General features: G+C 35.5%; 1 protein-coding gene across 9 annotated transcripts in view; it reads left to right on the forward strand.

The window, feature by feature from the left end:
- Window positions 1–17066, forward strand: part of LOC130884855 (fibroblast growth factor 14) — a 989760-nt gene that overhangs the window by 835406 nt on the left and 137288 nt on the right. For all 9 annotated transcript variants that reach the window (XM_057786110.1, XM_057786112.1, XM_057786113.1 and 6 more), the window contains 2 exons: window positions 9966–10133; window positions 15278–15469. In XM_057786110.1, coding sequence (XP_057642093.1) covers window positions 9966–10133; window positions 15278–15469 — 360 coding nt within the window. The remainder of the gene's footprint in view (window positions 1–9965; window positions 10134–15277; window positions 15470–17066) is intronic.

Consider the following 17066-nt stretch of genomic DNA (forward strand, 5'->3'; position numbering starts at 1 on the left):
AATTTTCTTGAAGAGCTAAAAATGTCTGTTAGACTCTGTAGGCCAACAACTCTCTGTCTGCTCCTCAACTCAGTCACCTTTGTTCCCAAGTGAATGTGATCTCAAGACAGCTGAATTTTATAAAAGTCTGTTTACAAAAGTAAGCAATATACTGGATGTTGTATGAGCTACGGTAGCACAGAGCTTTCCAAGCAGAATTCTCAGAGCTCCCACTTTTTGGAAAACCTGTTATGTTCTAAGTACTTTAAAGAAATTCATTATCTCATCCAGTTCCCCCAACAGCTGTGATGGCCGCAGTTGAAGGCAGGAGGGCAATGGCTCTGTGTGCACTACACAGTGCGTGTAAGAGCTCTGGAAGCTGAACTTTCGCACTGTGTCACAAAAGGTCATGAAAGAGGCAATTTCTTTGTTAGATTTCTACATATTGTAGAATAAATTGTTTAGGAAAATTCAAAATAAACCACTCAACCCATTAGGCGTCAACTCACAGTCTAAATCAACTTCCTTTGAAAATGAGTTAAGCTGCTTAGCTTCTGTTGTGGAGCGGTAGACTTGCTCTATTACTTTGGATTAATATATCTAAATTTAGGATTACCCAAGAAACAGGAAAAAGATGTTTTTATTTCCCAGATTATGCTTTAACATAAAAAGTATAGACCAAGCCGGGCGGTGGTGGCGCACACCTTTAATCCCAGCACTTGGGAGGCAGAGGCAGGCGGATCTCTGTGAGTTCGAGACCAGCCTGGTCTACAAGAACTAGTTCCAGAACAGGCTCCAAAACCACAGAGAAACCCTGTCTCAAAAACCAAAACAAAAAAAAAAAGTATAGAGCAATTATATGGTTAAAAAATTACTTTTCATTTTCATCCGGGCAATACTTATATTAATCACAAATATTAATATTTTGGCATTATTTTCTGCTCTATGGTAATTTGGATATTTGTATATCCATTATAAGACTGTCCACATTAAAAATCCAAGTGCTACATGAATTCCTATCACAGGAGGTGAGCAACTTTAACAGAATTTCTCATTTAAGAAACTCTGTTTTTTAAATGAAAAGGAGTCATAATTTACCACTCTGTCTTTTCCTGAATAAAAACCTAAACGTGGCCTGGAGGAAGTATTCTTGAAACAGACATTCAACTTTCCAGTTGTATGTTGTTTGTCAAGCTTAAAATATCTCTCCCAATTCCCTGCCAGTGTACACACTTGAATGTATATCGTCTTTATTAAACTATTATTTTCTACTTAAAATTGTGTAAATAAAAATAATTGAACCCAGGAAGTAGTGGTGCACACCTTTAATCCCAGCACTCTGGAAGTAGAGGCAGGGGGATTTCTGTGAGTTCGAGAGTTCGAGGTCAACCTGGTCTACAAGAACTAGTTCCAGGACAAGCACCAAAGCTACACAGACAAACCCTGTCTCTTGAAAAAAAAAAAAAAGGAAACAAATAGAAAATTTGTTGTTAGGTGTATTTTGGCTGTATATCACAAATCTTACATCTCTGTACCAATCCATATTTCTGGCAGTTCTAAAATAATTCTCTACTGCAGTAGGAAACTAAAATATCTATTAAACTGACTTTTCAGAGGTTATATGTCATAATATGGCCAATGTGTTGATTGTTTATAGAGTTCCTATAGCTCGAGAGGATGAATATATCTTTAGGAAGGTTGTTGTTCAAGCAACATGGTCCTAAGACTAAACTTGTCTTGCACTGGTAAGAGTTGGGAAGGGTTGAACTTCTCCATGGTAGATACCTGGCATGTCAAATACAGCCATCAGCCTTCGTTCATTATGTAAGGCTATACTTCTTCATCTTTGTCTGTCATTTCTGTTACGTGAAATGGCCAATCTTTGAAAATCTGCAACTTTTAACTTTATTCTTAATTATTAGTCACTTTATAAACCAATCACATAGACGATATTGCATAAAAATATTTGTGCTCACCATTATCATCCTGGTTCTTTAAAAGTATTTTTTTCCACTTGCTTCAGGGTATTTGTTCAGAAACAATGAATAGACAGAGTAAGAAAGTCCCTTTGTGTCCTTTCATCTTATTCTTCTGCCTATTCTACTGAGAAGTATATTCATCATTCCAGAGTATGTCTTTTAAGAGTATCAAATATCTACAAAGAGTTTGGTTTTATCTTTCATTCTTTATGGCCCTTTGAAAACACTGCTGTTGATCCCAGTACTGGATGCTTATTTGTTCCACGGATAATGGCATTGTAGTCTTCAGTGGCTTTGCTTTTGATCCTTTGCCATAAGATACAATGCTTCTCTGAAAACATTCTCATCTCTGATTTCATGCCACGTTGGGGAGAGGCTTTGAGGAATTTCTGTTTGTTTCTTTTTCTCAGAACATATATCTTGGCTAGAGACTGCTAGAGTACAAAATACAATCATATTCAATTTTTCTAACTGTGCTTGGAAATACTCATTCTGCCTATTTGTAGTTCTGCCAGATTGTATGAACAGCTTCATTTCATGCTAACTTTGTGGTCATTCTCATTTTAAATTTTATCATTTTTATATAAGAAATCATTGTAGATAAATTAATATGCCCAGTCTTGATTACTGTAGAGAATTAGCTTTTTTCAGATCCTCTCCTTGAGTGCAGCTTATCTGTTAGTTTTGAAATTATTGATTCCCTTGGTTTCCACGAAGGTTATCAGTTTTAGTAATGTAAGACTTAGTAATCTTTATTTTTTAATATAAAGTCAAGTATCTTGGATATTTAAAATTGCTTAAATGTCAGGGAATCTGTTTTTCTAATATAATCCACTAAGAATGAAAGAAAACCTATGTAGCTAGTTCAGCACATGAAGAATAGCAGATAAAACTATTTGTGAGAAAAGCCCTTAGCAAACCACTGAGAAAAGGAAACTTTATTATTTACCATTATAAAGGTATCTATGAAAACCTACAAATGACAAGGATGAATGGTGGAAATTCATGTCAAGACGGAAGTAAGCTGTGTGTATTTCTTGTCACTACTTCTGTCCAGTATTTCCCTGAAACCTAAACTAGAAGAACAAAAAAAAGCAGAAGAAAAACCCAAGAAGTACTATTTAGAAAAAGAGAGACAAGGAGAAGGAAAAAAGAAGAGAAGTCAGAGAAGAGAGCACAGAGCACTTTCAATGATGCATTTGTCAGTGTAAAAATTCTAAACAAACCTGTAGGCATGTTCTAAGAATAAGAATTTACAGTAATGTTGTGGGATATGGGACTAGCATACTAAATTCATAGTATTTCTATCATAATAATGAAAAGTTAATAGAAAATAATTTATTAAAAAATATCAAAAGATGTCTAGGTATACATTTCACAAAATATATACAAGATTGTTGGGGAAAATTAGAAAACATTGTTGAAACATGCAAGAAAACAAAAAAATTAAAAACTCAATAAACATATCTTTAGCAACAATTAAATCTCTGTATAAAAATACATTTATTTTGGCTCCCAGCTCAAAAATTTTGGCTTTTAGTGATGGGGAAAACATGACTCTAGGAACAGTCCATTCTGCGGGGAACCTATGGTAAAGTTCAGCATATAACCAGAAAACAGAAAACAGAGAGCACAGGTCAGAATTAGGGACAGTATAACCTTCAAAGGCCAGTCCTAGTAACCTATGTACTCCAACAAAGCTTCCACTAAAGGCTCCATAACATAAAACTAGTGCCATATGCTTGGAACCAAGAATTTAAAATATGAGCCTTTGGGGTCATTCTAGATGCAAACCATAACAAAGGCTCACCTGAGTTTAGGCCTCATAGTTCTTACAGTGTTTGTGATTGAAATGTCAACCAGTGTTCACATTTGTAGCTTCTGATACAGTCAACCTCATGAATCACCTCATTGCCACAGACAACCATTTACAGCCCCCACGTCTCTGGTGTACTGTTAGCGTACTAGATAATCCAATAGAAAAGTTTTGAAATAAGTGGCTAAATAGTGCAGCTTATCATTATAGAGGTGTTATTTTATCTAAAGCTGATAATATTCCTAAGGCTGATAAAATTCATAATAAGATTCAAATATTTTAGAAATATATATAAAAATAATTGTCAGAAGGAATTTAGTTAATTAAAGTTCCCAGAAAATGAAATTAAACTTAACAATAATGTCCAAGATTGCTGCTATGAAAGGATATGCTTTCATAATTTGATCATTTCTTCTGATTAATTTACTTCAACATAGGTGTCAGAATTTGTTGGAACTAAAATAATTGATTCATTTTACTTATTTTCATTCTAACAATTATGGTAAGAGCAGATGGTTCTGAAGGAACACAGGAATTACTCAAGAAAAAGAAGGTTCTCTAGAAGGTGACAAAGCAATTCTACACTTTTTGAAAGCCTTTTTGCTTCCAGTGCATCTCACTCACAGATGAAGCAGAAGGTTCAAGGAATGTTGTGGAGTGCTACAAAAGATTCACCTCTTGTTGATCAGAAACACAATGGCATGTCATTCTGGATCAAGGACAAGTAGAACAGCTAAACCTTCATGATTGAAGACAGAGACTGGGAAAGCTTTCCATTGTTATAGGATGAAAAGTAAGATCTATTGCTTAGAGGTTATGACATACAGAAAGCTGTAGAAGTAAGAACAGCTCACGTGAAGGACCAGACCAGGCATGCCGTATATAGTACCAAGGACCAGGAACCTTCAATTGGTATTGAAAAAGACAGTCTAGCCCTGGTTCATCTATATAGGTACATAGTGAAATACACTCACTTATAGTTTACCACCCATACATGGTCAGGCATTATCTTTGAATTAAAAGAGTGGTATAGCTTCTATTTTTTATGCCTAAGTGTGCCATTTTCTTATCAGTTAATTTCATCCTTCTTTCCAAAATTTGTCATTCATCTGGCTATTCAACTTACTAGCCACATGAGTTCAATTACACATTATTTGAACAAAATATACCATACTATCCTGAGAGCAAATACAGTACTATCTTTTTTAACAATAATTCATTTAATTTTTGAAGTGTTTTCATAATTTATTTATTTTTGTTTTATGTGTGTATTTCCCTGCATATATGTCTATGTACCATATGCACCTATCATCTAATTTTTAAAATCTGGATCCAATATTGGTAATTTTATTGAAGACAGAAGGCTTTTTGTGGTATACATTACATGTCATATGTGTTATAATAAAATTTAAAAAGTCTAAATAGACTGTACATTACTAAGATTATTAATAAATTCTCTTATAATGACAGCAAACAAGATATACCTATTTTAGGAGGGAGGGCTATTTAATCTTATTCATCCTGGTTACAGTCCATAATCTAGGGAAGCAACAGCAGGAACTCAAGCAAGAGGAGAGGCAGAAACCAAAGCAGATCTAATGGAGGAACGCTGCTTACTGGTTTGTTCTCCATAGCTTCCTCACCTTTCTCTCTCTCTCTTTCTTTCTTCCTTCCTTTTTTCTTCCTTTCTTTCTCTTTCTTTCTTTCTTTCTTCCTTTCTTTTTTTCTTTTGTTGCTTGTTTCTTTCTTTCTTTCTTCCCTCCTTCCTTCCTCCCTTCTTTTCTCTTTCTTTCTTCCCTTCTTCTTCTCCTTCCTTTCTTTCTCCCTTCCTTCCCTCCTTTTCCTCCTTCTTTTTGTCCTTCTTTTCAATTTTCCAAACCCAAAGTCAGGACACCTCAATGAACAGTTAAAATAGCCATTCTGAAACTGTGGACTTTCACATTGTGTTTTATGCTCTTACTATCAAATAAATACTTTATATGTACTTATTGTACTGGCTGGTTTTGTATATCAAATTGACATAAATAGAGTCATCAGAGGATGGAGTCTCAGCTGAGACCCAACTATAAGGCATTTTCTCATTTAGTGACCAAGGGAAGAGAGGCGAGCCCATGAGTGGTGCCATCCCTGGGCTGTTGGTCCTGAGTTCTATAAGAAGGTGGGCTGAACAAGCCATGAGAAGAAATCCAGTAATCAGCCCCCATCCATGACCTCTACATCAGCTCCTGCCTATGGGATCCTGCCCTTTTTGAGTTCCTGTCCTGACTTTGGTGATAACAGCAATACTGAAGTGTAAATCAAATAAACCTTTCCCTCCTCAACTTGCTTTTTAGTCATGGTATTTCATTGCATCAATAGAAACTTTAACTACGCCTCTTATGTGCAAGAAAAAACAAAGGCAACAACATCAAAACCATGGCAGCATTAGAAAAAATAGCATTATAGCTCTCTCATAACCTTAACTCATGTCTCTTACCAGTATTCTATCATTCCTCATCCTCTAAGATTTAGCCTTTGACCTAATATTTAGCCCCTAATATTTAGCTTTTCTGGTTCTCTTGAAATTTAACCATCACATAAGGTGTATTAAGTGGGTGAAAGTTGTTTCTAGAGAGTACTCTGTGGAATATTCCTTTATACTGTGTGCATATATGTAACTGTGATTGATTTAATAAAGAAGATGACAGACCAATAGCTGAACAGGGTACACTGTGATTTAATAAAGATGACGGACCAATAGCTAAACAGGGTAAGGTTAGGCAGGAGAGTCAAACACAATGCTGGGAAGAAGAAGGGCAGAGTCAGAAGAGTTCACTAGCTAGATGTGAAAGAAGCAATATGAAGTTCATAGATGAAATAAAATAGCCTTGGAGCAGCACATAAATTAATGGAAATGAATTCATTTATGTTGTAAGAACTAATTAGTAAAAAAGTCTGAATTTTCAGCCAAGCATTTATAATTATTTAGTCTCCATGTCTGTTATTTGGAAACTGGCAGGCAGGATAGAAAAGTCTGCTTACAGTATTCAGTGGTTAAGAGCACTTTGCTGACTCCCCAAGGGAGGCCTTATACATTCTGAGGAGCAGATGAGGAGTGGGAAGGAGAGACAAAGGAGAAGAGGAGGGAGGGGGAGCTGGAGTTGGCACATAAAATGGAAAAGAAATTTAAACAAAAATAAGTAAATAAGAGCATGTGTTGCTGCTCCAAAGGATCAGAGTTCAGTTCCCAGCACCCACATCAAGTCACAACCACCTGCAATTCCAGCTCAAGGGTATCTGACGACCTTCCTGAATCCCATGGGCACTTGTACACATATATGTGCACATATATATATATATATATATATATATATATATATATATATATTATAAATATGTGAAAAAAAGACTGTAGAATATGGTCCAGATAAGTAGGATGACATAATATGGCTCTGACTGTGCTGACTACTATTTTTCAACAGCTCCATTGTGCACACTTCGTCTATTATTTTGAGATAAAGTCTCAGCTTACTCCTGCCTCTCCCTCCTTGGTGTTGGCATTACAGGCTCAAGCCACCACACCACTTCAAAGGTAATCTTCTAAAAAAAAGTCTAAAGATAAAAGGACATGAAAGTGTAAAATTTATAATGCAAACTTGTGAACTATAAACTAAATATATTCAGTATATTTAGCAGACAAAGATTAATGACTTTAATATAAAAAAATCTCCAAAATGATAAGAAACACAAAATAACACCATAGAACATTGGCAAGCTTATGAACAGTAAGATATAATTACTTTTAAAGATATTAACTCTAAGATATAAATACACACATTAACCCATGAGAAGCATTACATCTGACTGTGCTATTGCTCATCAAAGTTTTGAGGCAAGAGTAACTTTTTGACATTCCTGGGAAGCATGTTTATTTTAAATATTTTTGGAAATGATCTTTTGCTTTCCAAACATTAAAACATGTGAATCTGGTTTTTGTGCTTCCCTCCCATAATGCCAACTATAAAAGCCTACTTATATGTATAAAATCCTCAATAACACAGGCAAGGTAGCATACGATTGTAAAGCCAGCACTCTGAAGTTTAAAGCAGGATGGTGAAGGAGAGAGACCAGCCTGCCCTACAGTCTTGGAGGCTAAATAAAATTTTATTCAATTGTGATGTGTAGGATGATAGACAGAAGATTTTGGCTGTGTTTGCCTAATGATCCCTTCAGGTGCTTTCATTCGGTGAATTAAAATGAAGAATATTAGTGGAATAATTAATAAACACCATGGGAAATCATGCAGATGGTCCAAAGTGAGCTGGGTCACTTTCCTTTAATCTGGAGGGATAGGATGTGTGTGAGGGAGAAAAACAACTTTCACAATGACATTTAGAATGCAAGGCCTGCATGCCTGGAGAAACTAAGACAAGAACACAGTGTGTTAACAGAAACCTCTGACAAAGGTGAACTGAAGATCTTATTCACATTTTCTTGTGATCTTAAAATTATCTCAAAGTTAATTATTATTGTTACAAATGTGTGTGTAACTTAGTCTGTTTAATATTGCTCTTCTGTGTATATGCATTGAGAGTGGGTAATCTACCACTGCAGAAGATCTACTTTCCCTCTCTCTCATTAACTGTCTGTAGTTCTTAAGCATGAGGTCTTGTGAGATTTTCCCCACCCATATTTTCATGTCAACCGGTATTGTTGTGCTGGTCGTATATTAAGCACCAATATTGCTGTAATTTTATGGGTGCAGTTTTCCTTTCAAATATAGAAGAGCCTATCTCCAAGGAGACTTTCTGTTCCTCTGGCTCTTACAGTCTTTGGAGTCTTTGAACCTTCAGTGTGGGGTTATGTTGCAGTTGAGTCTGGGAAACTCTGTTAGTATTTTTCTACATTTTGACTAGTTGTAGATTTCTGTAATGGTCTCTGTCTACTATACATAGAATCATCTTTGGTGAGAGATGAGAACTAAAATTATTTGTGGGAATAAGGATAGTATTTAAAATGCAGCTAGAAATGAAAATGTTTTCCCTTTTTTGAGTGTTCATAGCATGGAAAACTAGAAAGCAAGTTGAATTTAAAGACATGGTAGCCTTCAAAAATATCAAAATCCTTATGCATATCTAAATTAACAATCTGCATTGCTTCCCATATTCCATTTCTTTTTATGTTTGTTTGTTTCTCTGTTTATTTTGAGACAGGGTTTCTCTGAGTAGCTTTGGAGCCTGTCCTAGAACTAGCTCTTGTAGACCAGGCTGGCCTCAAACTCACAGAGATCCGCCTGCCTCTGCCTCCCGAGTGCTGGGTTTAAAGTTGTGCACCACCACCACAAGTATTCCATTTCTTAATGTTATTACAATAATTCCATTTCTCTACATTTTCCAAATATGAGTGGAATAAAATCCTTTTCTATATTCAATAATGGCACAGAAATAAAGAGATTTAATTTCTAACAATTTTATAGTGTATGCTGAGATATTCTAAAATTACAACTAATCCCAATATTCAGTTTCATGTCCTTTAGTTAGAAGTTAATATAGTATTGCCTATTTTAATTCCAATTATAACCTATTTCAATAAAATAAGAAGTATCACCCTCCGAGCAGTTAAAGAATGGGAAAACATGCTACCTGTATTTGTACACTTTATAGTATTGTTATTTTTTGATATTGGAATTTATGTGAAAAATTTTTAAAATATATCATTTGTGTTTACAAATTTCTTACTTGGTATAGATTCTTAATTTCTCTACTTGTTATATACCTCAAAATCTAGATGAATCGATGTTTCTGATGGTCTAATATAGCTTTAGTCTCTTATGTTTTTAACTGATATGTTTCAAGCATATCTTTTTAAAAAAAAATGTTAGGGCTGGAGAGATAATTCAGTGGTTAAGAACTCTGGCTACACTTACAGAAGAACAGACTTCAGTTCCCAGTACCCATATCCAGAGTTCACAGCTGCCTGTAATTCAAGATGTATGCAGATCTGATGCCCTTTCTGGCCTCTGCCAGGCAACTATACTCATATGCACATATACATATACATACATATACATGAAATGTTTTATAAATAAAAAATGTCATTGTGAGGCTTTTTAGTTTATATACAGTGGCCAGAACTCACTTTTCATAAATATATGAGGAAATTGGAAATGTACAGTCTTAAATGTCAATCTTGGTGTCTCCTTGTTGCTTTAGGTGGCTTTTACAGTCCTTTTTGACCTGGAAGCACTTCTAAAGATATGGTGCTTGGGATTTACTGGCTACATCAGCTCATCTCTCCACAAGTTTGAACTCCTGCTTGTTATTGGGACCACACTCCATGTGTATCCAGATCTTTATCACTCTCAGTTCACATACTTCCAGGTAAGACAACTAAAGCCCATTTCTCAGCAAAGTGGAAATAATTTACCATTGCAACTACATAAAATCACCTAATATATATGTACATCATAATATGACATTGGGGGATTTCAATGACATCTTAATTATTAGAAATAGTACCATAGCAAATTATAAACATTGATTTAAATTCCTTAGAATTCACAGTAATATATACAAATCTTTAACAAGACTGCTTTGTGGTTAACAAAATCTTAATCGTTTGATTTTATCCATAAAAACTCTGGAGTCAGATGCTGGGATGAAAGACTGCTAGCTCAGAGAGGCAGAGAATGCACCCAGCTGAACTTTCTCCACAGCCAATGCCCCAGATGCCTCGCTACTCCTATGCCATCTCAAAAAGCCTCCTCAAACTGACATGTTCCCAACTAGTGTCTACAGGTATACACACTTGTATACATATGTTTATAATATATCTAGTTATAGTTAGCAATTTCTAAACCAAGTAAGATGGCAGAAACTTTTAGAGGAAATCCCAGTAGACTTCTGCCACTGAGGCACTGACCGTACCTACCAGAAAGGGTGAGTGACCCGCCCACCAGCAGAACTGCAGTCCTCCATGGATTCTGCCCCTGGTAACCCTTCCCCAAGCCCATGCTGTCACTGATAGCCCCAGGCCCCTCTTATGTGCCCTCCCCAACCCCAGAAGACTTCTGCCAAGCAGGACTAGATCACACAAGTCAGAATGGGTGAATGGCCTACCTACCAGCAGAACTGTACCCCTCCCTCTATTCTGTTGTTGGTTGGAGACCTGCAGCTTTCTGAACAGAAACAAAAGAGGACTGGATTGAGTAGGACAGGGGCCCAGGAGGGAATGCAAGGAAAGGAAAGAGGGGAAACTATGGCTGGGATGTAAAATACATAAATAAATTAAAATAAACAGAGGAGGAGATATAAGTTTATTTCAAGTATTTACCTTCTTTGTAAATATTCTTACTGAACCATTGTTTACAAAGGATTCATTAAGGGTTGTAAAATTTGCTGTCACAGATTTTAATTCATCTTACATTATTACTTACAAATGTTTACTTTTTTTGTTTTGTGTTGACTAAGTAATGGTACTTGTTATTATTCATTCATAAAAATGGTATATTTTATCAAACATGTTGCTTTGGATAGAATTGCTTTATAATTAATAAATGTTAATTATTAATTACATTTTAATAATCTTTTCATATTAGAATGTGTTCATTGTACTATTAAATTCATGGTAAAATGATTACGAAAATACATGAGAGTCCTAATCAAAAACACTTCAAATGCAGTCAAATTTCTGACAAGAATTTGTATAATTTATCATGGAAATATCAAAATATATATTAATGCTTTCTGAAGAGATATATTTAAGTAATTTAGAAATAAAATGACAGCAGAATTTTAAGTTTTAAATTAGAGAAATATGTTGCGGGAGGTCCTTCCGCTCCTTCAGCCAATAGCTGCTGAGATACCAGCCCACTGGGGCGTTGGGGCGTGGTGGGCTGGTATCTCAGCAGCTATTGGCTGAAGGAGCAGAAGGACCTCCCGCAACAGAAATAGGATTTTAATTCCTTAGATTAGTGGTTCTCAACCTTCCTAATGCTTCAACCCCTTTATACTGTTCCTCATGTTATGATGACTCCCCAACTATAAAATTAATTTTGCTGATATTTTATAGCTAAAATTTGGTACTGTTTTGAACCATAATAAAATTCTTTTAGAGACAGAGTTTTGGCAAAGAGGTTGTGACCCACAGGTTGAGAACCACTGCCTTAGAAAAAATATATTCCAACTTCATGACTTTACTTATTGGTGATAGTAAATCCATTGTATTTGAAAAATGCTAACTCTAGATTTTATAATACAACTTATAACACAGAATTGAAGAAAAGGACATGAAACCATAGTGTGCAAAAATTAAAAACAAGTACCCTACAAACCCAGACCTACAACTGGCCTTTTATAAACCAGAGCCTATTAAGATGACAAGAGCCTATTAAGATGCTCTGATGGCTCTGGCTTTTCCATATTGTCTTTGGACACAAATGCCTCATCACTTATAGGATTCTGTCTTGATCTTTAGGAACCATTGGTGAAGTAGTTTGTTCAAGAATTTTTAATGTATCTTGAAATCTCTGTGAATAAACATGCATATCAAATGTAATAGCTATTCTTGACCATCATCTTGATTAGACTGAGATCCAACTAGTGTATTTTAAGGCACACTCTGCATATGACTGTGTGTCTGTGAGAATGTTACCAAAGAAGACACAGCGAAAATACCATCTAGGTGGTAGCATCACATAGTCTAGGCATGCAGATGGATTAAATCACCATGATGGAGTAAAACCTCTCAAAATGTGAGCCAAAATAAATCTTTTATCTCTTTAAATGTTTTGTTCAGAGAAGCTTTAGTCATAACAAGAGACCATTGACTAGTACACTGAACATGCCTATCATTGGTTATTCTTGGGATATAGTTGTCTGGATATGAACAATCGGCATGGGCATTTTAATTATGTCCATGTTAAGGGACATAATTATAGATGATAAGCCTGATAGTGAAAACAACGAAGTATCTTGAATAAACCTATTAATCAAGTTAAGAAGAATATCAGCCAGGCATGGATCCCAGCCTTCCAGAGATAAAAGATAAAATTGATGATAAAATTGAATGTGTCAAGAATTACATAAAAACAACTAACTACTAGACCATAAAACATCCTCACAACTTATTCAGTCATGTATGCAGTTCATTTATTTGACATACTGCACAATGTGCATCCATTCTCACAGTAGGGGCAATAAGGTTCACCACCAGTGTTTCCTGTTATATAAAAATCTAGAGAAGTAGGTAAGGCTTCATGTATGGTAGAATTCAGAGACTGATGATTGTGTGGTTTCATGGGGACTCTACCTATTTCTTTACTTTACTTTGTATTGACTTCTTTCTTAAGTAGACTTATTCCACACAAAGATGGTTTCCAAGAAGCTTGAGCCTTCCATGGTTCTTACAAAATTCCTGAGGATAGCTCAGGTCACTAAATATTCTTGCCAGGCCTGTGCCATGGAAGCTGTGAGCCTCTGCCTAAGTCTCATGGATTAAGCATACAGCAGAAATGATTTAACAAAGAAAAGCCAGGAAGCATAAGAAGATAGTACACTAGAAAAGCAAAAACCTTCAAGCTATTTTACATGTTTAAAATATTAAGATCTCCTTTTTAAAATATTCCAAATAAGATATCCATTTCTTCCAGATATCATTCAGAAATGTCCTTCTATGTATGATGTCTTGTTTCTGCTAATAATACAGTTTATGAATTTAGTGTTTCTAAACTTGGGATACCACTTATGATCTATGGCCTGTCACATATTAATTAGCAACATTTTTATTTATTCCTTGGAGGTATTTGAAAAAATGATGACACCTTACACTTAGTGGAAAATGTCATTTTTATTTCAGCTTTTCATTACATGTTAATATATACTTTTTTAAAGATTTATTTATTTTTGTTTTATTACATGAGTATTTTGACTGCATGTATGTATGTATGGTACATGTATGCCTAGTGCCTTAGGAGGTCAGGAGTGTCAGATACTCTAGAACAGGAATAATAGGTTGTTATAGCAACTTGATGTTGGTGCTAGGAACTGAGTCCATTTCTTCACAGAAACAGCCAATACTCGTAACTATGGAGTGTTGTAATGGGAGCGGCGGCAGGGCTGCATCCCGCCACCTGGCTAGCTTTACCCGAAATAATTACACGGAAACTGTATTCTTTTGAACACTTCCTGGCCCATTAGTTCTAACCTCTTATTGGCTAGCTCTTACATATTGATCTAACCCATTTCTAATATTCTGTGTAGCACAACGAGTTGGCTTACCAGGGAAGATCTTAACCTGCGTCTGTCTGGAGTGAGAGAATCATGGCAACTCCTGACTTGGCTTCTTTCTCCCAGCATTCTGTTCTGTTTACTCTGCCTATCTAAATTCTACCCTATCAGAGGCCAAGCAGTTTCTTTATTAATTAACCAATGAAAGCAACAGATAGAAAGATGACCCTCCTCCATCAATGGAGCCATATTTCAAGCCCTCAATTTATATTTCTTAATTATATTCCCCTCAGAACTTCATCTGCTTTATGCTCTCTAGTAATATTACCATAAAATATTTCCCTAATAAGGTTGACACATAATTAATATTTAAATTTAAAAACTAATATATTATTTATCTTTGTGTTTAGATTTGCAAATACCTTCCAATTAAACATATAGTAGAATACATAACATCTGTAGAGTAGAGATGACAAATTAAGCAGTTAGTAAACACCCAAGTAAAACCAGTGCTTTGTTTCCACAAAACAGGATCCAGCCTGATAGGTTAGATCTGACCTTTTGTAGGCTTTCCCATGCTTTCTGTTTGTATTATAGGTACCATTCCACCTGTTTCCATTTTTAGGGCAGAGAAAGAGAAAATGAATATAATAAATATACCTAGGGCATGTTTGATCCACAATGCCTATAGTTGCACAAGTCTCTTGTTTTCTTGGTAAACTTGAACCTAGACTGTTAGGAACACTCAGCTACAGAGTGCAGAGGCAAAGGCTAAAAGATAGTCTGTTGCCCTGGGGAATCACTTGGCTAAAACACAATAGAATCTATTTAAAAGAAGAAAAAGAAGCAGATGTTAGAGTAGGAGTCTGAGCCTGTCCTTGATAGATGTTTGATTTTGCCCATTTGTGATATGTAATACCCACCTAGGAAGGCTTATTGCAGGAGATATTAAATAAACTAATGCTGAGTGAAATGTTTTCTTTGGTATTAAGAATTGGAAAATGTTAGTTTCATGTCAACACTATGTACTAGTTAATGCCACTCTGAAAGATCATATTGTGTGTTCAAACAGTTGCTAATGTTTGCCCTTACTCCCTGATTTGAGATTTACTGTGTTCTCACTATATGTCAGACCACATGCTGAAGATGTCTTAGTTACCTTAAATTATTATTATTTTTAGTCTCTAGATGAAATGGAAAATTATGACATTTTACACAGTACCATGAAAATTGATATTTTAGTATGGATTTCTTTAAAATTCTTTTTCTGGCATGTATGCCTTTTTCTCCATGACTAGGTTCTTCGGGTAGTTCGGCTTATTAAGATTTCACCTGCATTGGAAGACTTTGTGTACAAGATATTTGGTCCTGGGAAGAAGCTTGGAAGCTTGGTGGTGTTCACTGCCAGCCTGTTGATTGTCATGTCAGCCATTAGCCTGCAGATGTTCTGCTTCGTTGAAGAATTGGACAGATTCACCACGTTTCCAAGGGTGAGATTCTCCACATTTTCAATGGCCAGTTTAACCCATTGTTCTTATTTTAGCAATGATATTAGTCATGGTTCAAAACTATTATCATATCTTTGATAATTTGAGATCATTAAATTTTAGTAAAGTTACTTGAATTCATTTTCTGCACCATCAGAGCATACATCAGTTTTAAAATTTTGGAAATAACATTTTGGATGCCACAAAACATCAAAAAGAGAAAATGGGAGCAATGGTCATTTGTGATTGATTTACAATGTAACAGGAATTTTAACTAAAGAATCCATTTTTGTGAGATGTAACCTATTTTAGACTTATTTTATAGTTCTTCTTTTTATGCTGTGTCTAATCTAAAAACAAACTTGGGATTGTCTATGTAATTCAGAGACTTCAAATTTGAGATGACTTTACTAGATGATAAGACTTTCTGCATTTGTGTTAAAATTCACAAGGGGTAAGGAAAAAGTAACAATAAATAACTGTATAAACAGGACTTAGGATTTAGTCCCTGACTAAGAGGACCCATGTAGACCAATAAACATAACAGTACAGTGACTGAGACAAAACATTTTGTTTTCACCAAAAATAGAAATAATAAGACCGATGTTTGTGGGACAAAGAATCATGGAGTAAAACAGGATAAAACAAGTTCTTTTATATTAAGCTTTGGTAGTAGAAAGTTTTATACTTTTAATGGATGTATTAATAAGATATATTTTAAATAATTTTTGTTTAAAATTTGTTACTTAGCTATCAGTGTTAGAATTTATCCTTTTATGATACATATTTTTATTTATACATCCATTTGTTGCATACTAATAACAAATCAGTAAATGCTAATTATACCAAGGATATTAGACAGAACTAAACTTTAGATCCTTCAAACCTCTCAGTTGAGGGGAGGAAGCAGCAAATAAACACACAGCTATGCAGGCACAAAACACCCTCTAACCCCAGAGGGAGACCCATGACCAGAATGGAAAAGTCCAGAAAGGATAGTTAGATCAGATGATCCCAAATGAGCAGATGATGTAGTCACAGGTGCAAAAGGGCTAATATGAGTCTGTTTTCAGAAGAAAGAGAAAGAGTAGTTGATAGTTGTTGGTCAGGGTTTCTATTGCTTTATTAAACACCATACACAAAAGCAACTCAGGGAAGAAAGAGCTTCCATATTCCAGTTCACAGTTCATTGAGGGATGCCAAGGAAGGGATTCAAGGCAGGAACTAAAACAAAATCCATGAAAGAATGCTTCATACTAGCTTACTCCCCATGGCTTGCTCAATCTGTTCTTATAGTACACCAGCCCAGGAGTAGCACTGCCCACATGCGAGCAGAATCCTCCGATTTCAATCACTATTAAAGAAAATACCTCCAAAGACTTGCCTACGGGACAATTTTATAGAGTCATTTTCTCAATTAGGATTCCCTCTCCCCAGATATGTCTAGGTTTGTGTCAAGTTGATAAAGCTCAGCCATCACAGTAGCCAGTGGTGAGAGAAGACATCAAACTGAGGGCTGTATGGAAGGGTGAGGTTTAAAACATGCCATAAATAAGACAACAGCAATGGGATCATAGTGAGGAAGAAGGCAAGATCCAGG

The sequence above is a fragment of the Chionomys nivalis genome, chromosome 12 (genome assembly GCF_950005125.1).
Source record: "Chionomys nivalis chromosome 12, mChiNiv1.1, whole genome shotgun sequence".
NCBI classification, from domain to species: Eukaryota; Metazoa; Chordata; class Mammalia; order Rodentia; family Cricetidae; genus Chionomys; species Chionomys nivalis.